This window comes from Chelonus insularis, unplaced genomic scaffold (genome assembly GCF_013357705.1).
Source record: "Chelonus insularis isolate UGA/USDA-ARS -01 unplaced genomic scaffold, ASM1335770v1 contig_390_pilon, whole genome shotgun sequence".
In the NCBI taxonomy this organism is placed as follows: domain Eukaryota; kingdom Metazoa; phylum Arthropoda; class Insecta; order Hymenoptera; family Braconidae; genus Chelonus; species Chelonus insularis.
In genome coordinates this window covers 21,157-47,384 of record NW_023276547.1, presented here as the reverse complement: position 1 = coordinate 47,384, position 26,228 = coordinate 21,157, and the positions used below count along the sequence as shown (strand labels likewise).

Genomic DNA, 26,228 nt, shown 5'->3' with positions numbered 1-26,228 from the left:
ATTATTCGAACGACATATCTTTATAACCACAGGTATTTTATTCACATGAGTAAACAAGGAAAATGCGTAAATCAGCGAGAAAAGAGAGAACATAATAAAATAAAAAAAACTCAAATACATAAAAGATTTAATTCTTGAAGTGACTGTACCACAAGCACGTATGTGCACTAGTACTCATAAGAAGTGATTCTAAAGTGAATGAATCCAGGAAGGTAACCTGATGCAGTGTAAAGACCTCGCCAAGCCAGCTCTTACTCTTGCTTACTCTCTTCCTTACCAGTATCGCAATGACAAATACTCCCGGAAATTTCGTTCAGATGGAACGGATAGTATTTTAATATTACATTTACAATCAATGACCATGCTAAAATAATATATATTCCTATAATTATTGGTGAATAATCGTCCATTTTTCTCTAATGCTTGTTGCCCATATTTTATGGAATAAAAGTTTATTGCGCACGAGTCTGTTGAGCGATTTTATAATTAATTTGATATTTACATCTGATAAAATAACAATAGCTTAAATAAAATTCTCTGATAAAAATGTCTGAACTTGGAATGAAGACAGCTGGGGTAATTTAACCTACAGTAACAAATGTTATGTTATCTGGATGAACACTCAAGAATATTGAGATACTTCAAATTCATAAATATGTTTATTCTAATTAACTGCGAATTATATCAGATGAGAATAAGTTAAGGTGAACACTGTAATAAAATTTATTCATACTTTTTTTCAACAGCTGTACATAATTAAAAAAAAAATTTGAATGGATAATTATCTGAGAATTCTTCTATTTAATTTAAAGCGTCAAGTCATTATATAATTTAATCAATTGAATATAATTATATATTAATTATCCAGATTTTTAACCCTCAAAAGTATGTGACGTTATGTTTTCCGCGCCCCACATGTATATATCAAATCAATCAGCATAATTTTCTCTACAACATACTAAAATTTCAAGGAAATCGAGCGTATGCAACCTAAATTAAACAATTACTTAATCGATTACTCTATTGAGAAAGTTTAAAATTTTACAAATATTTATATAATAATAAATAAAAGATGCTAGATAAGATAAGAATATTTTTTATACGAAAACCATCGAAATAGTCAAGCATATTCAAAACTTTGGATCAATGTTTAAAAATTAATGTAACGATAATTATTCGATAATTAGAAGAACAAAAGTTAAAAAATTGCAATCGTTATAAGATAAGAAGGAATAATAACGTTCAGTAAATGATAACATTTTCGGTACAGTTGAGTAATTATTTATTTAAAAGTTTCGTATTTGAGGAAACGAAAAAATTGAATAATATAATTTTTCTCTCAAATAAAATTTATCATTAAAAAAAAAGTACATAGTTTAAAATTAATGTATTTTTTCCATTTTTTATATAAATTATAACAAAAGATATTGATTTTCAAATATAAATGTATCCTTTCTGTTTGGTTGCTGGAGATCGATTATCTCGTATGTCAGAATAAGAATAACATCAACACATATTTTAGTCTTACTTATAATAAAAGACTTGTGTGTACCATGCTCTGTTCTTGAAGCGATTTATTTCATCTATATCAATGTAAACTAAAGAAAAGATAAAATACTCTATAAACTACGGTGTGTATAGCGACTTCCTCCCTCTCTTACACTATTTTGAAAAAAGTCCTTCATAAAAAAATCTCAAAACTATTGCAAAAGACTTGATGGTTACTCGGCAAATAATTTGTACAAGTTTTTCTGTATTACGACGTTTAAAGAAAAAAAAAAAAGAAGATTCACAAAAAGAGACCACCCATAAAGATGAATTTTTGTCGCTCATACTCGTCATTTGGAAATCAAGAGAAAATGGCTGGTAGATTGAAGACATGGTCTACAGTGTCTCTAGCAGTCTGTATAGAGTTTGAAAGAGAAACATGAGAAATATAAGAAGTAGAAGAAGAAGAAACAGTGGACATTTCTCAGCTGGTTCGGAATCAACTCTTTTAACTCTCGGCACGCCGAGGTAAATGGAGATTGCGCGAGTATACGTCCTAAGCCTGTCTCGCAACTCTTGCTTAATTGACGCTGAGATCCTCCTGGATGCCTCGCCGGTCGGTCTAGCTTCTCGACTCCTTGGCTGAGCCACATCCACACCGAGGAGAACTACGCGTGTGAGTAATATATCGCGTGAACGCCAACAACAGCGAGAGAAGCGTTCTATATATTCAAAGGAAGGCTTCTAACCGAATTTTTCCTCGTTAAGGACCATTGATTCCCGTGAGTCAAAGCTCTTTAATTAGTCAACTATCGTAACTCTATCCCTATGTATATACTTTTATAAGCTATACCTGTTGATGGAAGAATCTATTTATTATACTCACTAATAATATATTTCATCGACACTTATGCTAAATATTTATTCATTTTAATTACAGTTCATTCATTTTTATGTATTTTTTGTCTTGTTTGAGCATACTGGTAGTATTAAACTAGTGATTAAATCACTTTTTTTGTATTATTTTATGTTCTATTTACTTCTACATCAATATTTTGTATAGATCATTCCCTAGGATTTCCAATTACAAGTCGAGAAAATTTTTTATTAACAAAAAATTATTTCTCTTTATTTTTATTTATTCTTTTTTTTCCTTTCGTTGAGATATTTTTTATTTATTGTATCGGTGAATAATGAAAGAATGCAATTAAAAGTATAAAAATATTAAAAGGGTTTAATTATTTATTTTTTTACTCGATTGATATAAGCGTGAGCTGACTCTCGAGTGTGTCTGACTTAGAATTCCTTTTCTACTTCACGCAAACATTTTTATGGATTTATAAAAAAAAATGTTTACTCAATTAATTTTTTATTAAATTATAAATCAAATCGTTTATTTGCGTAAATTTAGATTTATCACGTCTAATAATTTTCATTAATTAAGATTTTTAATTATTTAAAAAATTTTTTCTTCAACATTTTAAGATTACAAATTTTCTAAAGGCTTTTAAAATTATTCCAGTGATTTGTAGAAAAAAAAAATAATAATTAATAGTTTATTTCTTAATAAAATCATTATTTATGACTCGAATTATTCAATAAATATTAAATGAGTCCATCAATAATTCTAGTAAAAATTTTTTCCAACCAATTAAAATATTTTTTCATTTTTCATATCTCAATATTCCAAACACTTGTTCTAACAGTGTATTTATCGCTTAGGTATAATGTAAATTTTCATTTTTTCTTGAATTCTTCATCGATAGACGAAGCGCCATTAAGAAAAATAATCTATCGTAAATTTAATCAGGAAGTAATTACTCTTGAATTGAAAATATGAAAATAAATAATGCAAAAGTGGAGTGTTGTTGAAGGAAATCGAGTGACGTAATTTATCCAGAACAGCATGTATATCCTGTGTCAAGTAATAATGGACGCGTGGATGTTCGTCGATGCGTCAGATGTGCGTATACACATATATGTAGATGTATGTGAAAAAAATCGAAGTTTCTCTTGCGTGCGTGATTAAACTACGTAAATCATGTCTCATGTCTTAGGATCCCTTAATTAATCATTTAACACCACTTTGTTATAGGAATCGCGGTCTCTCGGACATTTAATTCATAAATAGTACGCAAATAAAATAATCTTAAGAATTTCTCCGAATCCACTGGTTTATAATTATCATTATTAATTATTAATTATTATTATAATGATGATTTCTTTGAAACCTTTAAACGATATTGTTGCAGGTCGTGTGGTTTGTTAAATAAATTGCCGGCATGACATCTACATTTTGCAAAAGTAATTGCGATGAACGTGTATCTCTGATACAATTCTAAGTATATATTCTGTATCTTACATTTAACGTCGCAAATTCATTTGCACGTTGTTCGAACATCTAGATGCAGGTGCACCTGCTGCTAGTAGCACGTAACCCCGCGGCGTTATTACCGGCAAACGCGTCGCAGGATAATTAATATGCTCGAACCAATAAATTCGAATTTATATACGTCTAAACAGAGAGAAAAGAGAGGGAGATTATTACGACTATGGATATATCTTAAATGCATCGCTAAGAGTAACTTGTTCCTTTACCGCGATAGATCGTCCCTCTTTCTTCTTCAAGAATTTCCTCCCGGCTGCTATAACTCTTTTCTGCTTGAATATTAATACTTTTTAATTGTTTCGAAAGATGATTCAGGCTTGCGGCTAGTGCTACTCCTTTCAAATACTTTTTTCTTTTACTGGTGTTGTTAAAATGGTATCAATTTTGTGGGGTAGATTGGAGATAGGTCGGCGTGGGGTCTCAGTCTAGGGTTCGGGAAATAATAAAAAATGAGAAAGAAAAAGAAATAGATTGGATGAGAATGTAATTAATGAACAATATAAGCAGGGTATAAATTATTTGAAGAGAAGAAGCGAAAGAGAGGAAAGGAAAAAGATTACTGAATAGAGAAAAATATTATTATTAATTTTTAATTGATTTTTTAATGTCTATTAATAGGTTTAGATTTAAGTTGCATAAAATTCTTAGAAATTTCAAATGAATATTTAGTATGTTTATTAGTGAATTTGCTTAAAAAAGATAAATGATTTCATTTAAACTTCATTTAGAGAGGAAGGTAGATGAGATTAATTTAAAGAAATTAAAATCGTAGACACTATTAATATTAAATTGTTAGAGACGATGATTAATAACAATTGATTGATGAATTTGAGATTAAATTAAGATATTTTCTCTAATACTACACAAAAAGAAAAATTAAGTGAAAATTACCCTACAAAGTTTAGAAGTAAAAATATTTCTATTCGATAGTAAATTTTGAGTTCTTGTAAGTCAACTTGATACTTAAGAGATGTCTTAGTAAAATAATTATTTACGACAACCCAAAATTCATTGTTGAACAGAAATATTTTCACATCTAAATTTCGAAACATGTACTTGTCATTTTTGCACTTAAATTTGATAAAAAAATTCTCTCTGTGTGCAGTGCAATATAATCTTAGTGAATTGCTCAAAAATAGTCGCATTCATTCTGCGGGATAGTAAAACAATTCTTTTCTCCACAGTGTACTCCAAAATTTTCTAGGTGTGTTGAAATAAATTAGATAAAGTGCGTTCAATATTAAATTCCCATAAGCAAATACTAGAATTTAAATGACTACCAAATGTAATTGAAGTTTTGATATGAAATGAATTTTTTAACGTAAAAATGATTATTATCAAAAATTATTAATTAATAAAAGCATTATTGACTATTCTTTGATTCAACATTATGTTCATTCAACGTTAAATCTTTGTTTACGATTTCGCAAATGATCCAATACTCATTAATTTACGAATAAAAAAACATTGATTTGTTTAAAAATAAATGTATTCATAACAAAAATTTTCAATCAACTCTATTAATAGAAACAGTTAGTCTTACATGAAAAAACTTGCAATTCTGAGTAAATAAAATAATAGTCTCTATTGGTCTAAGCCCCCCCACCCTCCCCATCAATTAATCAGTATGCATAAGGAATAACTGTTTAGTTTAATGTTAATATTAACACAGACAAAGTATAATTGAATAAATTCTCCGTCTGTGATACGAAGATTAGTATGAATAGCTGATTTAAGTCGAGACAATTGCAAGACTTAAGAGGATTAATAAGTCCTTAGAAGAATATGGTAAAGTGAAAAGAATGAAAAGAATACAACGGACGTGTCACAGCTGGTGATGTCGTTCGGGTGTCAGTGACCCTGAAATAAAAGACACAATATGTGATTTTGTACTGATTGTCGTGCACTATACAATCAAGAGTGTGTGTCATATTAATGATTTCGCAAAAGTCCACACACCATCATCGTCATGAGCATACCCGTGACGATCTATGGGGCCGGCGGCCTCGATCATCACCCCATCAAAACATTCCAAGCCGACTAATAACCTCTAACTAGATTCTCAATTGTTTCTTACTGCGTTCCACACGTTTTTCTATATGTTTAAGCTATCATTAAAAGCTTTTATCATTTACAGAAATTGCTTAATATATTTTTGCGTATAATTATCTATACTTTCCACCTACAAAGAAAACCTAATGGCCTTTCAAATCATTCTTTCTTCAGAGAAGTTTACTTCTCTCTGGATTTTATTACCCTCTTGAAGTTAAACATTTAATCTTTACAAAAATATTATACTTCATTTTTATTAACAAAGTAGTTAGGTATAAAATCAATTAAGAGATAATATTAAATTGGAAATTAAAAAATTTTTTACATGTACCATTCAAAAGATGGCTGTGTGCAATGATGGTGGCATTTTATAATATATCCTATCGAACTAGAAAGATTCAAGGATTACTTTTAACCCATTAGAGGTCAAATAAAAAGTACCGATATTTATACTAAATTCACTTTATTTTCATATTGTAATTAGAACATGAAAGGCATAATTCAGAAAAAAAATTTTAAAAAAAATTCCCCCGTAATTATGTTGAATATACTTGAAAAGTGTTATAATAAACTCATCTAATTAGGTAACCCAAGTGAAATTTACGAGATCTGTAATTGACACTTAAAAATATAGCTGTACTCGATCGAGTACAATGACTTCTAATGGATTAGGGTGATTTAATACCAATCAGTATTTTAATCTTTCTATAGGTAAATTATTGTAATGGAGTTAATTTCTAAGATTCAAAATTTTTGTAAGTTAATTTTGATTAATATAATTACTATAATTTTTTTTTAATTAAATAATTTAAGTAATTAATATTTAAGTAAACGACATAGCTATTTTTTTATGGTAGTTGATATAGGTAGACCAAATTTTTTAATAACAATTCATTTTATAGGTTAAAAAAGGGTTATTTAAAGCTTGTAAGTTACCGTGAACTGTCGAACAAATGACAAATATTTGGTGTTGCTATTGTTTAGTATGAAAATATTTTAATAGAAGAAAATGAATAAATTTTACAAATAGGGCGTAATATTTGGTTTACTTAGTTGTAGGTTAATAATCGACTTCTCCTCTCAATCAAATAGTTATTCAACTATTTACCTGTTATTATATTTCAAAAATTAAAATAACATTCCCCATTTTTGGGATAAAGTGATAAAACAAGTAAAAAAAAAATAATAAAAAAATTCCTGTTAATTTGTGATGTTGATAGATATGATGAAAAGATGGTGTGGAGCTTCCTCGTAAGGCTCAACTGCGGGTCGAATCATCTGAGAAAATCTCACGAGCGTTATTATTTACGGTCAGAAAACTAAACGAGGAATCTCGTCGTTGAATCTGTCACGTACGAAGTAAATGCGATAGTTGAGAGTATATCTATGGTGTAGGCCTTGATACTAGTATATAAGAAAGAGAAGGCATTATATCATATATTGGTAGTTCAAGATTGGATAAACCTCCAACAATATTTTCAATCACTACTGTAAATCTTATAATCAATTATAATGTACAAGTAATCGAAATAATTTATAAACTACACAAAATCTATTTTCAATTAATAATTTTTACACTTTTTTTATTTAATCAAAAATGTGTTCACAGATATTAAATATTGGTGTCTAGTCTCATGCCAAGTAAGTATTGAGTTAAACAACTGTATTAATAACTTGAAACATTGTTGGATTAGCGATTGAACCTTATCGATAATTTATTCATGAAAAATATTTGTTTTCAGTGTTATTCATGATAGTGTCATAGTGTGTAGATATATATAAGACCGTTAGCCGACGTCGTCTAATGAATTATAAAAAATAACGTACTGCGAGTAAGAAACCAGCACCATAATCAAAAATGTTGAAGCTATTGTTTTTTATTACCATTATTATTCTGATTAACTGTGCTAAATATCTGGTAAGCATTTTTTTTTTTTTTACAAATAGTTTACGAATAAATCTCTTAGTTTAAATTATAATTGATTCGAATTATTTAATAATTTAAATAATTAGTATTGTTCTTTTTTCAAATTAAAGCTAGAAATAATGTTGGACTTTTTTTACGTAGATTTCGGCTGAAAGTGATCACGAAGGGGAGCGAGCATGTTTCTACCGTAATGTAAAGGTAATGTTTGATATTTTTGCTGGAAATTAAGATTTAAACTGACATGAATATAATATTAAAAAAATTTTTAGCCCATCAATAAAGTCACACATGCGGGACACTTGCCACTTTTAACAGCTTCCAAGCTACAGGCGATGTTAGATGGTGTAAATAAATCTATTGAAATGTTGTCGAGCGTTGAACCAAATTCAAAAGCTCTTAGAACCCTTGAAAGTCTAAAGATTTCACTTTCGTTTCGACTGGCGAATGAGCTTTATAAACCAGAAAATTCAGAAGAACAAAATAATGTACAAATGATTAAAAGAACGACAGTTTTTGATTAGTTAAATCACACATCATTTCTATATCTATCAAGTATTATTTTATGCGCTCATAATATATTGTAGATTATTTAACAGTGGTAGACAAAAAGTTAATGGAAGGAACAATGGTTTTGTAGAATTAGTAAAAATAAATTATAGTATCTATGTAAAATATATTTAAGACATATAAAAAAATAATATCACGAAATTTATTGATAGAAGAGAAGGTAGGATTATGGTCCAGTTTCACTGCGAATCTCAAATGTGGAAATGTTTAAAACACTACGATTTGCAATGCTTTAATATAGTCTATTCGTTTATTATGCGAACACCGTGGTTCTTCCATCAGCTAATCCACAAATATATGAAAAAATAACTTATCGGCAATAAAGAGAAACTTCGAAAAGTGAAAATTGATGATAAGTTAATAGAGTAAAATGTAATGAATAAAAACAAAAAGTGACCCATAATTCTACCTTCATATCTATTTCAAACAATGTAAAATATAAAAATAAATAAAAAAATCAAAAATTTGTATATTATTTTTTCATAATTTTTTTTTATTTAATATAATATTATAACATGATATTTAAATAGTTAATTACATAAGTTTTATTGAAAGTGAAATGATCAATAAATCATACGGTTTTATTGCTGAGAATTTATGCGACAAATGTTTGAGAATGAATTCCATGTGTGAATCAAGCATATATATTATATGATGTGGGATATGTGAGAAATTCTATTGATGTATTGCAAGTGTTAAATACATATAAAATGTTTTATGGTGTTGTGTTCTGTACAGGCAGGAAGAAGTTCACAAGAATCATTTCAAAGATTCCTCATACATTGCAACACTACGAGTGTACATACGATGGAGATCCCCAGGGTGGCTTACAATTTACCATTATCCAGATTGCGATCTCTTGTTTATCTCTCGCGCAACCCCGTATAGCAATGCCGATCTTGCCACTGCGCGCATCCTTCGATGTAAACAAGTAGGCATTGAGCTCTGATGAAACTTTCATAATGAATTTTTCATGAAGGAAATTTTTTTTGTTTTGCTTTATGTTTAATCATTATCATTGTTTATCTAAATAGAAAATTTTACTACTCAACCAAGCCACAAAACATGGATTAAATATTCTCATATTATTTTTAAGGTTAGTAAGAATTAATATTACGTAATAAATAATTATATTCTGTTAAGCAGTGACTTTATTTTTCACTGTTTATTATCACAAGACTATTTTGTTTTAATTTTATAATAACCTTAATCTTTTTTTAATGATTTATAACGAATCAAAATTGTTATAAATAATATGCTATTATTATAAGTCATATGAAGTCATTAACGAAAATATTTGATTAATATTGACAAAATGTTTTAATCATATTTATCATTTGATTAATAGAATTTCAAATGCCTGCAAGCTTGATATATTTTATAGTTCTTTTGTTGTGAGAAAAAAACGGTTATACTAAGTTTAATTTTTTTAAGATTTTTTTTATTATATGTATTATCTTCTTAATAAAAATGGTCTGGATTTGATATTTTTCGTAATTCACAAGATATCGAAAATGAATTAACACTTGACATATGTACAGCCAATTATTTTTAACTTCTCAGTGGGAAGTTATAGTAATGGGTCCGATTTTGCGAATCTCATATTTTGCGCTTGACATATCTCCACGTTTTAAGGTCCCCAGAGTCCCATACGACCGTTTTCCAGTGGACGTCTGTGTGTGTATGTACGTATGTGCGTTCGGAATTATTTTTCGCCTCGATTATCTCGAGAACAAAAAATCATATCGATGTGGGACCAATTGTATTCGACACGTAATTATGTAACTTAGAATTGATTAGATTTTTAGCAAAATCGGTCCAGCCATTTTTTGTGCAGAACCAAAAAACTAGCAAAAATGGAAAACGACCTGAATTTTGCAATTTATAAATTATACCATTTTTTAGACAAAATTTCAAAATCTTTTAAAAAATATGAATATCAAATGATTAGAATACTTGTATGAAAATGTAATGACAACATTTCATCGAAAAAAAAAATTTTAAAAAACAAAATCAGGAATGAAAGAATTTTAAACTGGTGTCAGGATTAAGAAAACAGCATTAAAGACGCTATAATAGTCAATAATAATTGTTAATAATATGGAATTGTGTCCATAACAATTGAACATTGTTACTAACAAATGATTATTGATCATGGTAATATTTAAATAATAAGTTTCAAATTGTTATAAACAATAAAGATAAGGATCCATGCTATATATATATGAATACTTTTAACGCATAATTTTTTCTTTTATTAAATAAATGTTACCAACCGTATAACATAAATGAAAACATACTTTTCTCGTTTATAACAATGTAATTTGTTATAAATAATGAAAAAAAGGATCTATGAGGTATATTTGAATTCTTCTAACGCACAATTTTTTCTTTTACTAAAAAAAAGCTACCAACTGTATAACATAAATAGAAACTCACTCTTTTTGTTTATAACAATTAAATCTGTTATAAACAATTGGAAACGGGTTCTATTCAAGGTGTTTTTTCATTTTTTCCACTGGGAAGTTGGTCGTGTGGACCTTTCGGGTCGCACCCAGACCACTGCAGAGCACTGATATTTAAACTTTCTAGTATTCTCAAATGTCTTAAAATGTAAAGATATGACGAATTTCTGTATTTCAAAAATTGACTTGATTAACATAATTTCTTAATGGGAAGTTAATGGATTACGTTTAGATAAATTAATTAATTTCAATTAATCAATCAGTAAAGTAATTTATTACAACATTTCATGACTGAAATATTCCGAAAGTTGAATCGGATAAAGTCTTTCAACAAATATTTTTATTGCACAAAAAAAAAGTAAACTTTCAAATCAATTTAATCACTTTTTTTTTGTTCTCATATTCGATTGCTATAAAACTACAACTCGTAAAATTACCGATTTTTCTCGACAACACATTCATTGGAGCTGATATTCATTTGGTTGAACCCAAGATCGAAGTTAGTGTCATGTAAAATGAGGAAATCTTTTAATTTAGTTGATAGTGTGGTAACTTAACATTTTACGATCGTTATTTCAGCAACTTCCGGTCTGATTTACAGCATGAGGGAGGAGTAACATGATTCTCAGTAGGATAAAGTCGGTGCGCGGTTGTGTCTATAGTTTAACGATCGTCTTGGGGTCCACGTTGTCGTATACCTTGAGAGAATGATTCTCCGAAGTTATTTCATAGCATCGATCGATCCGTGAACGCGTTCAAGGGAAAGTGAAGATGCATTCCGACCTGCGAGACCTTTCTATGTGCTTCCGAGAAACCGCGAACCACGTGCTGCTACTCTTCCTGCCCATGCTATTCTCATCGTTGCAATTTTTCCAAAATTACTCTGATATTGAATTCACCTATTATGGTCCATTTAGAGATGCTCTCTATAATTTAACGAGCTTAAAAAAATGCCGGCTGTTAAATAAAACTTTTATGTTGCCCCAGACAAATTTATTAGGAGAGTAAAATGTAAAAAAATGTCGTAACGAGGAAATTTGAAAACATTTTTTATCAAGCTTCGTATATAGAAGTAAAGATCGTAAGGATAAAATAATCTGCGAAGGACACGCAGCAGGATGAAGAGAAGTAGTTTCAGTGAAGAGACTTTCTCGTCTCGACGATGTCGTAGGAAGGCGCTAATTAGCGCTAATGTGCGCCAGGCAAACATAGGTAGGGCCCGAAAGACCGCAAGGACGTTGACATTATCGTTATACTCGACATACGACGTACCAACGACGAGTCGTCGAGCGGCTTTGAGATTGTGTATATATCTTTGAGACTAGGCTTGCCGTACTAAATTCCATGCATTCTCCACATTCACTATTATATCTATATACACTTATATCACATATGTACTTATGTTTATATACAAATACATATCACAACTAAGCCCCACATATCGTACATTTCTCCTGACAACTAATCCGTTCAACCCAATTCGCTCCTCTGTTTCCTCCCGTGTTGAATATCACACTATAAAAGTTTATGAAGAATGTTATGTTATGACAAGCTTTATGGCTTTTATATTTCTATAGAAATCGCAGATCTATAAAGTTTTTTATTTATCGTTATGTTTTGTTGTGAATTTATTTGTCATGTGATTGGAAGAAACAGTTGAGAGACGATAAATAAAATCTAGTGGATAAGATAAAAATTTTTTATTGACAATCATACTTATCTCTGTGCGAAAGAACATTTTATTACAAAATTTCATTTTTTTTTTCGAACATAAATAAAACATTTTTACAATTGAAAAATTATTTATAACTTCATTCACTTTAACATCAAAATTAATGATGACAATCTCTTTTATGTATTAACAAATTATTATTATTATTATTATTATTATTATTATTATTATTATTATTATTATTATTATTATTATTATTATTATTATTATTATTATTATTATTATTATTATTATTATTATTATTATTATTATTATTATTATTTTGGATTCATGATGGTAGATTAATAGAAACGCATGTTAAAGCATAATTAAAAAATTTAAATCTATTTTTTAATTATTCATAAAAAAATGCATTAATTTAATGAATATGTATTGAAATATTTTTAATAATTAATTAGAAAAATATAAATTTTATTACAAAATAATATTTACCGATAAGATAACATTAGACATTAATGGATACAACTGGTGTTCATACAAAATCCTAAGCACGCAGACTTCAAATTAATTAGTATCATATATTCATACCTTCAAGCCTACACACACTAAGAAATGGGTTAAATATGTATTTAAATGAACAAAACAAAAAGGGAATGTTTTAAATGATTTCAAGTATGTAAAGGTCAAACCTTACTATCATTTTTTTACAATGTAAATACTCTCATTGTTTATGTGATTAATTAATATTATTCCTTCCATTATTCACCTAATAATTATGCTATTTGAGAAAAGGATAAAATAAGCGTAATAATACTCTATTAACACCATCCTTCACCCCGAGTGAAAAATATTTAAAGGTGTATTAAAAATTGATTCCTTACAAGCAATAATTTTTTTCAGAATCATAAACAAGATAATGAGAGTATTTGAGAAGATATGTAAAAACATTCATTTCAAGAAAGGAATTCAGTAATTACATTTTTTCACGTCGTTGAAATATATTTTTTCCAATGATTATAAGTTCAATACTTAGATTCTCAAGGGCTAAATTTGATGTCTTTATCTCATGGAGTATTCAACATGATAATACTGTTGATAGCAATTTGATGAAAAGACAGAAATTATTGACACAAACGACAATTAAATTGATGAATAAATAAGACTTGAATAGTCTCAAATATTGAAAATGTACTTAATCTCAATGTACTAAAAGTAAAGAATAAAAAGGAACAGCACGTGCATACGCAATTACGCGTATGGCGAAAACACGCGACGATTTAGCTTTGTGCACGGTGGCAATTGCAGCAATCTTCACGACCCATATGCGTGTTTGCTTGGCAGCTCTAACATACATGTACACGTACACCCTATACTATGTACAGTGATCATGACTACACCACAAACTCTACAATGGAGCCTCTAATTGCGAAAAAGAATCTGCTCACCCAAGAGAAGCCGCAGTCAAGCTCTTCATGTACTTCATGGGATCATCATGAGAATCTACAACACCAACATCATCAATACTTACACAATATTTGTACTAATCATTAGGTTTTTATTTACTCAAGGACTTTCTCGTCCACTTAGCAGGCCATTGAGATCACTATTTACCTAGCTTTTAGATTGACTGGAAATTTTTTTTTTTTCATAGATAAATAGACATTTTTGTCAAGTGCTTGACGTCCTTAATATTTACATGATTTATGAGATAATCAGTATTTAACTTGGAATTCAGCAAGAAGAATTATTTATATTTAATTTTCAATGAATAATTAACAATGATGACTTCAAGAATATTTTTTTTTTAGCTATAAAAGAACTTTTGTTATTTTTAACTTTCTCATTAGGAAGTTATTGAAATTGGGTCGTTTGGTGAAATTTGAATTTTCATCATATCTCCACGTTTCAAGGTATTTGCAAGCATCCTGAACAATTTTAAGAATGATGTGTGAGTACGTACGAATGTATGTATGTATGTATGTACGGACGTCAGCATTTTTGTTGCTTTCGATATCTCAATCCGTTCTTGAGATATCGACTTCAACCAAAATTTATTCGAAAGGTATTATTATAAAGAAGATCTGAGTAGAATTTGAACAAATTCGTTTGACGTGTTTTTTTTTCATAACAAAAAAACTAATAATGAATAAATGAAAAGATTAGACTATTTAAAATATTTTTAAGCGAAGGAATAACAATTTTTCGAAAATGGAGTCAATATTGACAAGACATTATTGTTTTCAGTTAAATATGACTTTCACCAATTACGCATTGTTTATAACCATATGAATTTGTTATAAACAATTACTAATGGAAAGTTCGTCGTGTTAGTACAGACAAAGTGTGCTCAGACCTATTTTTTTTCTTAGTATTATTATTAATAATTCAATTTGTTAAATTTAAAAAATCGTTGTAACATCTAGAGTTCTTCAATTAATATTTAGATTTTATAATGAAACTTTAAGATTTATGATTTATATGATTCTTAAGTAATATTTTAAACTATCGGAGGTTTTTAAATGTTAATAAAAAGTCTTTCAATTTACCTTTTTATAAACATTTTTAAATGTTTAACGTCATAAACGGCGTTATTTCTAAGAAAGGATGTATTTAAGGTATAATATTGAAAAAAAATTTCAATTAAGGATTTGATTAACATTCAATGGACCATCTAGAGGTAATCATCACGGTAATTATTATTAAATAATTCTTGATGATTAATAAACATTTTCTTTATATCTACAATACTTCCTCATTCTTGAACATCCTCGGATGATTTATTTTTCAATGGCTCATCTGATGGGAAATTATCTGCGATGAAATCAATAAAATAATTGATTTTTATTATCAGTGTATTATGATTATAATTTCCATCTAATACTTAACACTTGCAACAGTGTTAGACTTGACCTCGCTTGCTCACCGCATGTGGTTTTAACCAATGCGGGTGTAATATTATGGAATGTGAATAAGGAACGAGGAAACACCTCGAGGTATTTAAACTTATTTCGTTTAAGAAGATGCTAAGAACGCATTGAATCCAAATCACGTTTAAATGGTTAGCTATACAACGACAATTTTCAAGTCTAATTTCATTTCCTCATGGAATTCGACGTTTTCTAATGTTTTTATTATTGTTTAGTCACAGTTTAGAGTGAAAAATGATCAACTAATCACATAAAATCCAAGGTAAATTTTTTCTTTTCCGCCATGCCTATGCCATTCTCCTTAGCTTTTAACAGCTGTATCTTTAATACAATAACGTGTACAAAAAATTGATAAGAACTTTGTAGAAAATTTTATAATCTTCAATTTATGTTCTGATACTTGGCACGGTGAAGTTAACAATTTTTGAAATATTAAAAAAAAAACTAATTGATGCCATTATCATTGCTTGCCACTGCAAACCCAAGTGTATAAAAATTAAACACGTAAAGTGTTTGCAATGTTAAACATCATAAATGAACTATGGCAATTTTGTAGTTGACTTTAAAACGCTTTTTGCCGTTTACCAAAATTCTATAGTTTGTTTATGGTGTTAAACACTGTAAACATTTAGGTGTTTTATTATTAAACACTTTAAGTGATTTATCACTAAACACTTGAATTTTTCCAGATTTGCAGTATGATTAATATTAAAATGACCTGAAAAAATGTCAAGTTTTTTTTGTAAATTTTTTTGACGATAAATGAAAGTGTCTAAATGCATAGACAATTGCTGTTGTTTAGGAATTTCGTTGGAAATCAGATTTAAATTGCTTGGATTCTAGGTTACAGTGAGAAGTCAAATAACTGCTTCTGGCTATGAGACTTGATGTAGAATGTGCAGCAATAATCTCAACTCTTGTAAAATAATACTAGGGCAGTCTGAAAAATAGTATTGCCGAAAAAGAGCAACGATGCGATCATGGGATGGATTGTAGCTATTGAATGTACGCCTCAGGTTAAATTGACAAGCTGTCTTGTGTATCTATACACACCGTGATCATGCATAAAATAATTCTCAAGATATACGAGCAATTTGGCAACCAGCGTACGCCCAGGTACATTGAATTAATAGTCTCTGATAACCTCCTTTTCTTATAGAGAATTATCATTAAATTCTTCACTCGGTATCAATTAGTGTTATCATATATTCAACCGCTCAAGTCTCATACAAAATAACAGCCTTTATATATTATTATCTTCATTTATTTTTTCCGCTTTTAAATTATTCTATCTTATATTTTACTTCCAACCACCTTTCAATGGGAATTTATCTATTATACATTGTTTATTTCACACTAGATATAAAGAGTGAAATTGTTTTGATTATTTTTCTTTTTGGAAATTTTCTTTTTATTTCATCAAATTTCTTTATATTATTTCTCACAATAAATCATTTATTAGAATAAATTGATCTATTTATTTAAATAATTGGAACAATAATCAGTATTCAATTGAAAAAAAAAAAATTTAATTGGTAATGAAACTAAGTACAATTTTTAAAAATGGCATTCATTGATGATTTTCAAAAAAATTATCTTATATATTCAGAATCATTATTTATATTCATTATTTTTGAAGGAACATTGATAAGTAATGTATTTGTGGAATATAAATATGAAAATTATGTAAACAAAAAAAATTCAACGTCTGACTAAACTTAAAATACTCTACTTCAATTTCTTAAATTTTGTCAAGCTAAACACTATTGACAAAAAAATTTATCATCATTTAACGAATTGAATTGATCTTATTTAATAAAATAATATTATCAAAAGTTAAAATAAAATTGAAGAAAAAATTAAAATCATAAACTCATGCTCTGACACTCTTATTTACTTATACAGATGATGCAACAAAAACAAAACAGATTTGTAGAATAAAAAAGAAACATCGCCTCAGTCTAATTCTGTTTGATTTACATACAGATAAGGCTGGAAAATAGGCACAATTGCCGAGTGAAATTCTATGACGTTGATAATGAAAATAACAGTTGAACAGAGAGACGAGGGTTCGCGACGTAGCTTCTGATGCCAGAGAATTAACCACGGCTGGCGTCCAACGCACGATAATCATCATAACGGGCATCCTTCCTCGAGTCAAACTCACCTAGCTTTAGTTTCGCGTTCGCTAGCTCTACATCAGACGTATACATTTATGCGTACAATGCCTGACCGAGGCATACATACTTCCTAGTTTCTCAAGGTGCCGGTCCTTCTTCCGTATCCTGATACCGTTCCATTTTACTCCACACAAGGTACATCCAAGCTCATACCAACCACTACCAGGTGACATCAGATAGGTAACATCACACCTTGAAACATCTTTCTTTAAAGCATCCTTTTATGAGTGTACAGGCAATAAGAATGGTGTATAAGATAAAGCGGAAGAAGATGAAAACGTCAAAGAGTAAAAGTTTCGAGTTTGCCATGTCTTGAACAAGCGATGCGAGTCGCTTCCTCATCGAGCGATGGAATATGAGCCAGGAATTACGATTAGTTTAACCATGGCTGCTATATGGAAGCATAAATCGCGTTGATGCTTTGCTATGTGGCCATTAGTTGCGCGTAGGCTACGGTGTGCGGTCTCGGCCGATGCTCCGACACCAACACCACCAACTCATGGGCCTTCTGCTAAGCCATAAACGTAACCTGTAATTATTTCATATTAACCACAATAGCAGAAGTCTAATCTACTGTATTAGACACATTCTACGTCAGAATCTCTTCTTTAAATTTCCATATAAAGCCGATTATGTTTTTTATTTAACTCATGTTATGACACTCCTGCAACCAGTGGTTAAGCTGTCATTTTGGTGTTCATGCTGGGAAACTTATTCAGAAAAAAGACATAAATTATTCTGACCAGTTGTATGATAAAAGTAATGAATAATACAGCATTACCATTTTTTTTCAAGATTACTGTTATTTATAATATTTAAAATTCAAGGATTTGCTTACCTATGATAACAACTATTGGATTAACAAATTATATAATTTACTATTTCATGGTAACCAATGCTTATTATTTAAAAGTGTTCAAATAATCTAAGAAACAATAATTAAATTTGCGGTTCAATTATAATTATTTCATTCAACAAAACTTTTCTTTTCAATAATCGATCATTATTGAATTGCTTCATCATTAAAACATAAACAATATTCAAATTTTTTTGCAAATCGAACTTTTCAACTATTTTAATTAATTCATCAACAAAATATACATTTTATTGTTGATAATCTATTACTTTATTCTTTCAAACAAATTGACTATTCATTATTGTTGATAAATATTTATGAAAAATAGTGTTATCTTAATGTTGATCATGATTCTCAAGAATTGATAAAGATCAGTTATCATTTATGATTGAAGAAATAATAAATATCTAATTGAATAAGAAATGCCATTTTTCTCATGTTCTTGAGGACAATGATCCCATATGGTGGTTAAGAGAAAAAGAAGAATGTTCCAGTCATAGGCTGGCAGCAGCAAGCATATACCTAATACTCTAAAGTTTAAGCTGAGCATTGGTAAACACCGACCTGCACCAATGCCACCAAGCATGATGTCCAGAATAGCAGCATACACCATAGGCAACCTGGTGATACTGGTAATAGGATAGTCTAGTACTGCACTCGCTCAGCCTCGCTGCTCTAACGTACTCGGGCGTGAACGCGGAAACGGACTGTTATGGGCGTTACTTCCAGACGGAATTGCTCCATGACGAAGGTTTTGCTAAGGAAAAATTAACTTATACTTGTCTTCCTTCTACTTTCGAGTAATGTACAACACCACCAACGTTGAATAATCATTATGGAAATTTCTGCTTCAATATAATATACGTATTTTACTCGTCTTTTTCACTACAATTCCTGTTTTTTTTTCTTGTTAAAGTTTATAAATAAAATAATGATAAATTATAGATAGAGAAGTGGGCTTTAGGAGAACTTGATTTTCATGAAAAAAATTAGAAATAAAATATTGATAATTTTCTTATATAATTCTAATAAAATCGTAATAGAAGAAAATTTTTATTAAAAATACAAATTATATTTTTTCTAATGTTATGGCATACTGTTTAATGTATTCTAATTGTTCTAAAATATTGATCAATGAGAAATGAGGTAACGATAATTACTAGATATGTGAGAGGTGTAACACTTGTTATTGATTATTCTAACGGATGTTTATTTTGTCAGCTCATATAGTTCAGTAAATGAGTCTTATTTAACACTTTAATGTCGTGTAATTATTTATCATCAATTATCTAGTATTATAGTAATCTATAAATAGTTCTATTCGCTCCATTAATCTAAAGATAACGTTTTTTATAAATGAAATGAAAACATCGTACAACTGTAAATAAACTTATTTACAGAATAAATTATTTTTTAAATTATTAAAAATTTATCTTGTAAAAATATTAAATAAAAATTATCAAGTAATATTTTGATTACATCTAAGTAAACATATTAATTTTTAAATATTTAAATCAAAGTTTACTCTTCGACTTTCAATTCTCTTTTCATCAAAATTTTTACCTAAATATTAAGCCACGTGAATAAAAATTGTTTGCTTCTTAAAATTACACCGTAAGATCAGTGTGCTTCAATCAAAGTGAGACAAAAAAAATTAACGGTACCATCGTCGACTCCAAAATTTGTTAAAGCTGCCAGAAACACAATACAAATACTGTAACTACATGTTCTGGATAGTGTATAACTGAAAGAATGCCACGCAGGACGCAAAGCGACCTCCAACTTCCGTCCGATGTAGAGAGGTTCCGTTACACGAGGAGGGAGTCCCTGACATACAGAGAATAAAAAGGAAAAAAAAACAAGAAAGAGGGAGAAACAGTGAAAGAGTATAAGAGAGAAAAGATAGCCATGCTGCATTGATTTCTTGGCTCTTCCAGATGCCACATTGAAGACTCGATAATTACATAATGACAGATATCTAGATCAAAAGACTATTATCATCTAATCGGTAAAACAACGACGAGTTTAATTTGTAAGCATGGATAAATGTATATAATGTATACTTGTTGATATTTTATAAATATGCATCATTTAAAAAGATGTTATTAAAAAAAATCGAGAGTGAGATTTAATGATACTATTTTTCTTGTTGTTTGAAATAAAGATACTTATTTATAGTTTTGTTGCAAATAATTGGTCTGAACCTTGATCCTTTAAATTACAGAGTGTAATCGTGGAAAAAATCATTTTAATAACAGAGTCATGAATGAAATTAGGCCAACTGAAAAATTTACGATAATTTTTAGTAGCGTTCGAATAACATGCAAGCGTATGTCTAAAGTGCAGTAATATGCAAGAAGAAATGTTATTTGATAGCAGTAGATTCAATTATATAGACAAGGCCGTCAAGTAAATTCACAGGAATGAAATATAAACCTGAAAAAGTCTTGTTTATTTTTATGGTCCTTTACGGTAAACTAAATCGTTCTGATTTAAATCTTCATTATGTATCCCCCTAACATCCTTTTTTTTCCCAGAGGGAAACTTCTCTACAACAGTCGACGGGAGGTGCGAGATACCGATCGATTCTCGTACCAATTAGCTTGCGGTTTGCACGCGATTATTTTACGTGTGTCCAAAGTGGATAAGTATAACTCGAAATATTTTTAACAAGATAAATGGCTTGTTGTAAAATACCAAACGTCGTCTGTCAAGGATTTCGGTGGACCTTAATGGGTTTCTTATGCGAGACATTTTGGAGTAAAAATGATAAGTGGAGGTGATAAGATATCCATTTTGTCGTAATGAAAACATCAATGGATAAAACGGCAATATTTTTTTTGTTTTATTTTCCTTCAAGAATGTTGTTTCGATAATTAAAAGAGATCAGTGGGATATCAATTTTATAAAAGAAAAAAAAACGATTTATTTCGATAATTAATAAATATTTTTGGAGTGAAAAAAAAAATAATTTTTTTATCAATGTTTTTTATTAGTTTTCAATAATATTAATAAAATGATCTCGAGCATAAAATAAAATAATACAGAAGATAATTGACTAATTAAAATTATTTTTTATATCTCAATTCTTTAAATATCAATATTAATTAATTTTTTGGTTGTAATATTAAAAATAAAATTGAACTACCATTCAACTGTTTTGGGAAACAATAATATAGCAGCTCCAATTCAGTATTAATCGGATAATTTATTTATTTGAAACTTTACATAACATTTTAGTAATAACTTTCATCATTACTAAACCCTCGATAATAAAAATTTTTTATAAAAAAGGTATTTTTCATAAATAAACTCTAACAATTATATAATTCTATTAGTTCCAAGCTAGATAAATATATTCTATTACAAACTTTATTGATAATTAGTTCAATCTTTATTAAACTATAAATAATAATAAAAAACTATAAGCATAAATGTAGGATAAAAGTTTATTTCCCGTAATAATTGTAAATAAGGACCAACTATTTGGATGATTATAAAAGAAATATTGACACGCTATTATTCATATCCATCATTCATTCATTCCGAACGAAATTTGCTAACAGTTATAATACCTGTTGGTGCACGATGCAACCGAAAACCCCGTTAGGGAGAAAAAGGTAAAAAAAAGATGATTCTAGATAATGATATTTCTCAGAAGCTGCTATCAGTTAGCAAGCAATAATAAATGTACTTGTTGAATGACACAAATCTCGAAAAGTATGTCATAATTTTTCAGAGCCATCACATAAATACATAATTCCGGGCTTTCTACGTGACCCAAGTACAGCTCAACGCCGTCACGGATAGCGTCACATTTCATGCCGAGGAAATATCCACGTCCAATCGACTGCAGCAATCGTCGATCTTTTCGAGACCATTGAGGGATGAAGAAGCCACGATTGGGGTCGACAACACACTAAGAATCTAGGAAATTGTTCATGCCATCTAGTTATACTGACCTGTGCCATAATGCAGTTGTTTAAGTCAGTCAATTATACCGTTTAGCTTAACAATAAAATACCTCTTCGTGCTTACGAATAGCTGATAATACCACTGACTTACTCTTGATATTCACCGGCATTTGATGGACATCAACTACCGAGCTATTACATGAGATCATTGAAATATTATTCAGGTAAAGTATCGATAATTAAAAGATTGATCGTTTCAACAGTAGGCGGTTTTAGTAATAATTAATTATTGCTCACATTGACGAAGCACGTCCGTTATAGAGAATTATGTATTCATAATGTGTTAAAGTACGCTTGCACGAGCGAGAATTTAATAGCGAGCAATTATCTAATATAACGAGAACATTACACTTAAGGGCAATGCTTACGTAAAAATACTCCAATTGATGCGAAAAACGGTATCATGTACAAAGTTGTATTTCGAGTGCTTTGTATGCTTGAAATATTTATCGATAACGGTACTAGTGGTATTCTAATAAATAATTATAATTAATGATCATTATAATTATTTCTACATTATTTTTATCACTTAATAAATATTTTATGCCACTTTCAAAATAAAAAGAAAATGTTTCTTTTTTTAATGATAAAAATTCAATAATATTTATATCATAATTAATTTAGAGAGCTTTGAAATAAATTACATATTTTTTTTTATTTTTAACTGTAAATAACATTTTTATACCATTAAGAAAGTTTGTTTTTTAGGGATAAGTTTAATCTATTGTAAATAATCTAGTGGTTGATTTTTGTACTACGAGTATGATTGAATAACCTTGTCTAAATAATAATTCTTGTCAATGAACTATATGCCTTTACACGTGTCTAGAGTAATTAGAACAGTTTAGAGATGAGGATATGATGATAATCGTTTTTCCAACTTGATCAACTGGTTTAATTCGTCATGATAATCGAAAAAAAAAACATCATAATCATCATCATACTTTCCAGAACGAAATCTCTCTGAATAACACAAAAAAAAATATCTAATGTATTTTATCTACAAAAGGATTTTAAAAGCTGGCTCAGTAATAAATGAATCAGTGCGAAATAATGAAGTATAAAAAAGTGAAGAAAAAGATTTTTGCACGAATAGTAAAGATATAAGAGGTAAAATGGATCCTCCTCTGAGTGCTAAGGTGCCATTAGAAATCATTGGGGAAGCTTGGGAATTTCGAGAATGCGGAAGAAAAGGCACTGGGGATATAGTTAGTAACTGGAGAAGCCGGTCGTTCGTTTCAATACTCAGAGTGCACTGATGCGACCAATGATGGCCAATCTTTTTTCTTTAATCAGTTCTTTCAAGCGTATATATACGTTATACACATTATTATGTGTACAATTAATCGTTAAATTTAATCTTATACTCTTTCGACTAGAAATTACTTGATTCAGGCAAAGCTTTCAAGTAGATCTTGGTTGTTACATGATTTTAATGTCAGGAACTGATCTAAAATAATTTCTAAAGGTCTTTTAACAACTAAACAATTCAAAAATTGGTTCCCAATTAACTTTAATCCATTTATTTATCAATTAAAAAATAATTAAAAGTTATTTTATTTTTATTTTTTATAAAAATTAATTAGAAAAGTAAAAATAGAAATTTTCAATGACTTTAACTGATGTTTAAGTTTACTCTTGACCTTTATATAACGTCTAGTAATTGATGAATGTCCTGATTGATGATGAAAAATAATTTATTAACATTATTCTGATGAATTTATTATTTTATACATTAATATCAGTTTCACTAGGGTTTTTTTTTACTGTTCACACTATTAATGCTGGCAATTTTTCTAACGACTCATCATTTTTTATTTCTAGCCGGCCATTATTATAATAGTAATAATAATAATAACAACAACATAATGACAATAATAATAATAATAAAAATAATAATAATAATAATAATAATAATAATAATAATAATAATAATAATAATAATAATAATAATAATAATAATAATGGTGAAGCCATATGAATAATTTTCTTGTCTCCAGATTAGCTGATGTCGGGGCTGCAATCAATCGATCCATTCATCACTCAAGATGAGAGTAAATATCACATGCAAGCTAGTGTAATATGAAGGTGAAAATTTTTATTCATCAACATTTATTACAGATCTCAGAGTGATGGTCATTGTTATTTAGCCTTTGTCCATCTGCCGGCAGACGTGCACGCGCACCTCGCGAGCATCGGTCCATTCTCTTGTCGCCGTTATTTATTGTCTTATTATTTATCTTGTATCTCGTAGCTTATCATCGATCTTCGTTCCCGACTGACGACGTAATAGCGGTGCGATGCGATATAGTGTGCACTGCAATCGTGGCAGGTAAAGTCTGCTATCAAGAAAAACCCTCTGATATACACGTTTTTCTCTCATTATGTTCTGCTGTTTTCATTCACTTTTTAGTGAGTTTCCTTTATTTAAGCAGACTTAGCTGGACAACTACTATGCTTTAGTTTGTTAAGAAAAAATTTTTTATTGATTTTAAAAAATTTATTAGTCAGTATAATTTTTCCTAGCATGAAAAAATGCTTTTTTTCTTGCCATGCCATGAAAAAAAAATGATTCATTGCAAATAAACATTTACAAAAATATTTATAAAAAAATGTTTTTTATGAAACAAAATAATAGTTTTGATTTTTTAAAGAGAAAAAAAAAAATGAGACAGTAATTTTGAGAAAAATTTAATTAATTGAAAATAATTTATTGGATAAAAATACTTGAATAAATTCTAACAATTTCCTTATTATTAATTAATGGCAAAATAAATTTTCCAATATAATTTCATTTCGACATAATCACTGACCCAACAATCAGCAATTACTGTATAAAATACAATCTAATACTTTCATAGAAAATATTTCCAATAATTGATTTCCATAATTATCATCATTATTGTAATGATCGAGCTCTAACATCTACTTTCTATTCCAACATCAATCAATTTGCTCACCATTCATCAAAATATTGTAAATAAATAAATGTAATCTACATGTGTTGGTCGTATATTTCAATTAATTGATAACAGCAACTCACAATTATCGTAAAGACTATAATTATCACAAGTTATTGTAATGAATAATGTAATAATAATCAATTACTGATACTGATTAAGAATACAAAGGGGGAGGGGGGGGGGGTAAAAAGAAGATTGTTGGTTGGATAATAATCACGATTCGATAGTGGTCGAGTCTTAAATGACTTGAGTGCCTACATCAGGATATCGGCCTCCTGCATACCAATTGCGTCTCCGTGACCTTCGCGCGAGAACGGAATATAGATTGCGAATAACTTAACAATGAAGCTCTGCAATACCTGCATATGTATTGAGACAGACATTTCCAAGGCAATATAACACTACTATATATATACCGATGGCACGAGCTAAACTTTATTTATTACACCGCCTTGATTATCTAAGCAATTAATTACTTTTTTTTTATTTTATTCAATACTTTGCTATTTTTTTGGCCCTTTGTCTATTCAATTTCAACAATAATCGATGGTTCAGATTGTCTATTGCATTTCCTTTTAATTTAATTCAATTATTTGCTCATAAAAAGGTGGAAAATTTTAATTATCGGTATGCCTTCGGAGTATATAATAAAGAGATGATAAAAACTGTTAAGAAATCATTATTATTTAGAATAAATAAAAGAGCAATATATCATAATAAAGACATATGAATACATTCAATCCACTCTTCTTGAACGAATCAGTGAAT

General features: G+C 29.1%; 2 protein-coding genes across 2 annotated transcripts in view; one reads left to right on the top strand and one right to left on the bottom strand.

The window, feature by feature from the left end:
- LOC118067617 (uncharacterized) overlaps positions 1–26,228 on the bottom strand; it is a 51,994-nt gene that overhangs the window by 15,135 nt on the left and 10,631 nt on the right. The window lies entirely within an intron of this gene.
- On the top strand, positions 7,557–8,812 carry LOC118067616 (uncharacterized). The gene is made up of 4 exons (XM_035084443.1): positions 7,557–7,570; positions 7,672–7,847; positions 7,998–8,054; positions 8,126–8,812. Exons 2-4 carry the CDS (start codon positions 7,788–7,790, stop codon positions 8,375–8,377), a joined length of 369 nt encoding a protein of 122 aa, XP_034940334.1. The 5' UTR covers positions 7,557–7,570; positions 7,672–7,787; the 3' UTR covers positions 8,378–8,812.

Coding starts and splice junctions, on each gene's coding strand:
- LOC118067616 (XM_035084443.1), top strand. CDS start 7,788: ATGTTGAAGCTATTGTTTTTTATTACCATTATTATTCTGATTAACTGT. Junction 7,848..7,997: donor TTAACTGTGCTAAATATCTG/GTAAGCATTTTT, acceptor TTTTTTACGTAG/ATTTCGGCTGAAAGTGATCA. Junction 8,055..8,125: donor GTTTCTACCGTAATGTAAAG/GTAATGTTTGAT, acceptor AAAAATTTTTAG/CCCATCAATAAAGTCACACA.